This window comes from Gastrolobium bilobum, unplaced genomic scaffold, assembly GCF_033153095.1.
Source record: "Gastrolobium bilobum isolate Gb01-03AN ecotype WA unplaced genomic scaffold, APGP_CSIRO_Gbil_v1 utg299104, whole genome shotgun sequence".
Lineage (NCBI taxonomy): Eukaryota > Viridiplantae > Streptophyta > Magnoliopsida > Fabales > Fabaceae > Gastrolobium > Gastrolobium bilobum.
Window position 1 is genome coordinate 9,477 of NW_026899930.1, and position 3,346 is coordinate 12,822.

Here is a 3,346-nt window from a genome sequence, read left to right on the forward strand (position 1 = left end):
TTTGGTTGGCAAAAATTTTACAAGAAAAATTGGGTTGAATTTTGTGATTACCACATTGTTTCGTTCATCTTTTCTAATTTAGCTCGTTTTCTGCGAATACCACATTGCAAGTGGTAAAGTTCAACTGTGTTTTTCTTTCCTTTTTGCGTATGATTCTGAAAGGCTGGGGGAAAGAGAAGCATGGATAACTTTTTATATTTCTTCTACCAAACAAAAGCAACGTGAAATGCCAAACTCAGATGGATGAGATCTAAACAAAAATTCTGAACCAAACACTACCTTATACAGAACGAGTCTTGTATGATTCATGCAAATTTCATCCATGCCATGCTAATCAAACAAGACTGATATCTTGATTTAGTCACCCTATACAAAAGGTGAATAATAAATTTCAAAAGTAAATTAAATAGTTTTTTTTTTAAAAAAAAATGCATTTGTTATAATTTATTATGGTTATTGATTTTTTTTTAAATTTATAATTTTATTATTGATTTATTTATATTTTTAAGAAAGACATCAAATATTTTAAATTATATCAAATGTTTGAATAGGAAAGAAAAAATTAATCATCAATTATAATTAATCATAATGAATTTTACATTTTAAATTTAAAAAATTCAAAAATCATACCTTAAATTTATTATAATATCAATTATTTTTTAACAAGATAAATTTAGTACTAATCTTTATAATAATAATAAATTTTATTTTGAGTATTATATAGTATTAATTATTTATAACTCTAATTGATAATTAGACTAAATAAAAAAAATAAAATATAAAAATATAAGTCACGGCGCACGGTTTGTTAGCTTTTTTTTTTAATATGAAACCATTAGCCGTAATCTTAAGATTATCTTGTCTGTATCGTGCTATTCAATATTTATAATTTATATGGTGTCTTAAAGTTATAGGCAACATAGTTATTAACACTAATAGCATCATGATGAATCTGGTGTTCCGTTGTTATTCTGTCTTTGATACTTTGATATGATATGGTGGATGTTACCATGAGATTGGCGACAAATACTACGTCAAATTGAAAAGGGTAATAAGAGGATTTCCCGTAATCTCAATACAATGACGAATCTTTCATCTCTCATAACAAATGTTTTCTTTGAACTTTAAATCTAAGAATAATTATTCTGAGGGTCAACTTTACAAAAAGTTGCCAGGATATGTGTCAAATATTAAAAAATTTATAGAATTCTTAGTAGCTGATTTATTGAAATTAATCCTTCATTCCATAGTTCATTATTAATTTAGAATACCAAAAAAAAAATATACATGTAGAGATTGTCAAGGGGATAATTTGTTTGGAATCCATAACATCGAGTATAGCAAATTAAACAATGAAATTGAATAAGATCGACTCCATTAACTTAATGTAATAACCTTTAAATTTCTATGTGATTGAAAACCACCACCCTTATAAAGTTGTGCACATTTACCAAAAAAAAAAAAAAAAACAACAGTTGTGCATATAATGGGACGAGAAAACGAGTTTTTCATACAACCTTATAAGTAAACTCCAATGGGTTTGCCCATCACAAATCTACACTAACCGGTCCGTATTTGATTAATTAAAGTCCGCATATCATATTCATAAGTCAATGGTTTTAAAATATAAATATTATTAATTAATATCTTAAATTAATAATATATTATAAAAACAATATTACATTATACCAAATGAGATATATTTATTGTACGGAATATCTTTAGTAAAGCCATTGCTTCATAGACTGCTCTAAAATCGATCTTGTCCGCAAAGTTTCAGGGGTGACTGCAGTACTAAACCAACACATAGTCTCTTATTTTGTATGGATTTAGTATGATATGTGGGAATTAGATTATACCCCGATTTTTGTTATTTTCTCGCCAGTCACCCGTTTATGGATTTAATATATGTCTTGACTTTATCATCACACAAATTTTAAGAATCATTAGACGTATACCTCAGAACAAAACTTGAATGCCTCAAATTTATTCAAGGTTAACGTACACCTTGACATTAAACTATGACATGTCAGCATAAAACACCAATTTGTATATAACGAGAATTATATCAAAGCAGTAATTCAATAACACATAATCAGAAAAATATTCAAGACAAATGAATCCAGGTATTTTAGAGCTAATCACAAAAGGATGGCTAATTAAAGAGTTAAGTTACCAAGTTTTCATTGGTTCAATTTGATTTCTCATGAGCACAAGCCCAACCACCACAATCCTGGTTCTTTACAGCTAGAAGATGCAATAAATGTCACCCCTCCAAAATGCAGTCTCCGGCTTTCTGTTATAATTTGGAACTCCCAGGTGCTTCAGTTTCTCCTCCAGCTAGATAGTCACTTCCTAAAAAAAAAAAAAAAAAAAAAAATTGTAACTCGTAAAAATTCAAAAACGCCAATAACAAATAACTATACTATGTACAATATACCAAATGAGCTCATAAAAAATTATTGCTAATGAAGATTTTACATACTTGTGTTTGATGGCACATCATCAAAAACAGACACTGTATACAAATCATCTGACCAGAACATGGAAGCATATGGTATGTAAGAATCTGAATCCAAGTACTGCAAGTCTTCAGGGTTCTGTAAGCACAATTTTTTATCCCTTGGTTGGGACTGATATTCCTCATTGTTTATTTCTGATTCAGTGTTACCCTTACCCTCTGTCACATTATGCCGTTTTCTTTTCCGTCGAGCTCGCTTGTTCTGAAACCAATTATAAACATTTCTTTCGGATATTTGGCCATACTGGCTCAGTTCAGCGGTTATCTCCTTGATTTTTTCCTTGTTTGTAGTTCCCTTCCCCTTCCCCTCCTCAAATATTCGCCCAAGAATCTGAAGCTGCTTGAGCGTTGGAGTCCACCTCTTGTGGGTCAATGGGTCACTGCTTATATCTCCCACTACACCACTACGTTTCTGCTTGGGAACTGAAAAAACATAGTAATAATAACCCAATGTATTAGTTAGCCAAAGCAAAATGCAAGGAAAAAATCAACCAGGTTTTATTTTTCTGGGTATGTGACCACCATGACATTTTGTATTTGACATCAATGGGTCACTGCATATATTTCCCACGACACTAGGTTTCTGCTCTGTAACTGAAAAAAAAAAAGCCAAAGGTATAAGTTAGCTAAAGCAAAATGAAAGAAAAAAAAAAGCAAAATATTTTCAAGAATCCACAAACTTTATCAGTGGCTTACATTAAATCGTTTTTCAAACTTAAAAGTTGATGGCTAAAAGTAGAAAATTGAAGGAGGAATACAAATAAATACATTGTCAGACAAACTCAACGTATAAAAGTTTTCACAAAAGAAATGATTTTGGAGAGC

General features: G+C 30.1%; 1 protein-coding gene across 1 annotated transcript; it reads right to left on the reverse strand.

Annotated features, from left to right (window-relative positions):
• Nucleotides 1-2,477: 2,477 nt before the first annotated feature.
• Nucleotides 2,478-2,944, reverse strand: LOC133294242 (WUSCHEL-related homeobox 13-like; the record flags this gene model as incomplete). Its single annotated transcript, XM_061492896.1, has 1 exon — nucleotides 2,478-2,944. A coding segment is annotated over one exon (467 nt), but the record flags the coding sequence as incomplete, so codon positions are not given.
• Nucleotides 2,945-3,346: the final 402 nt, after the last annotated feature.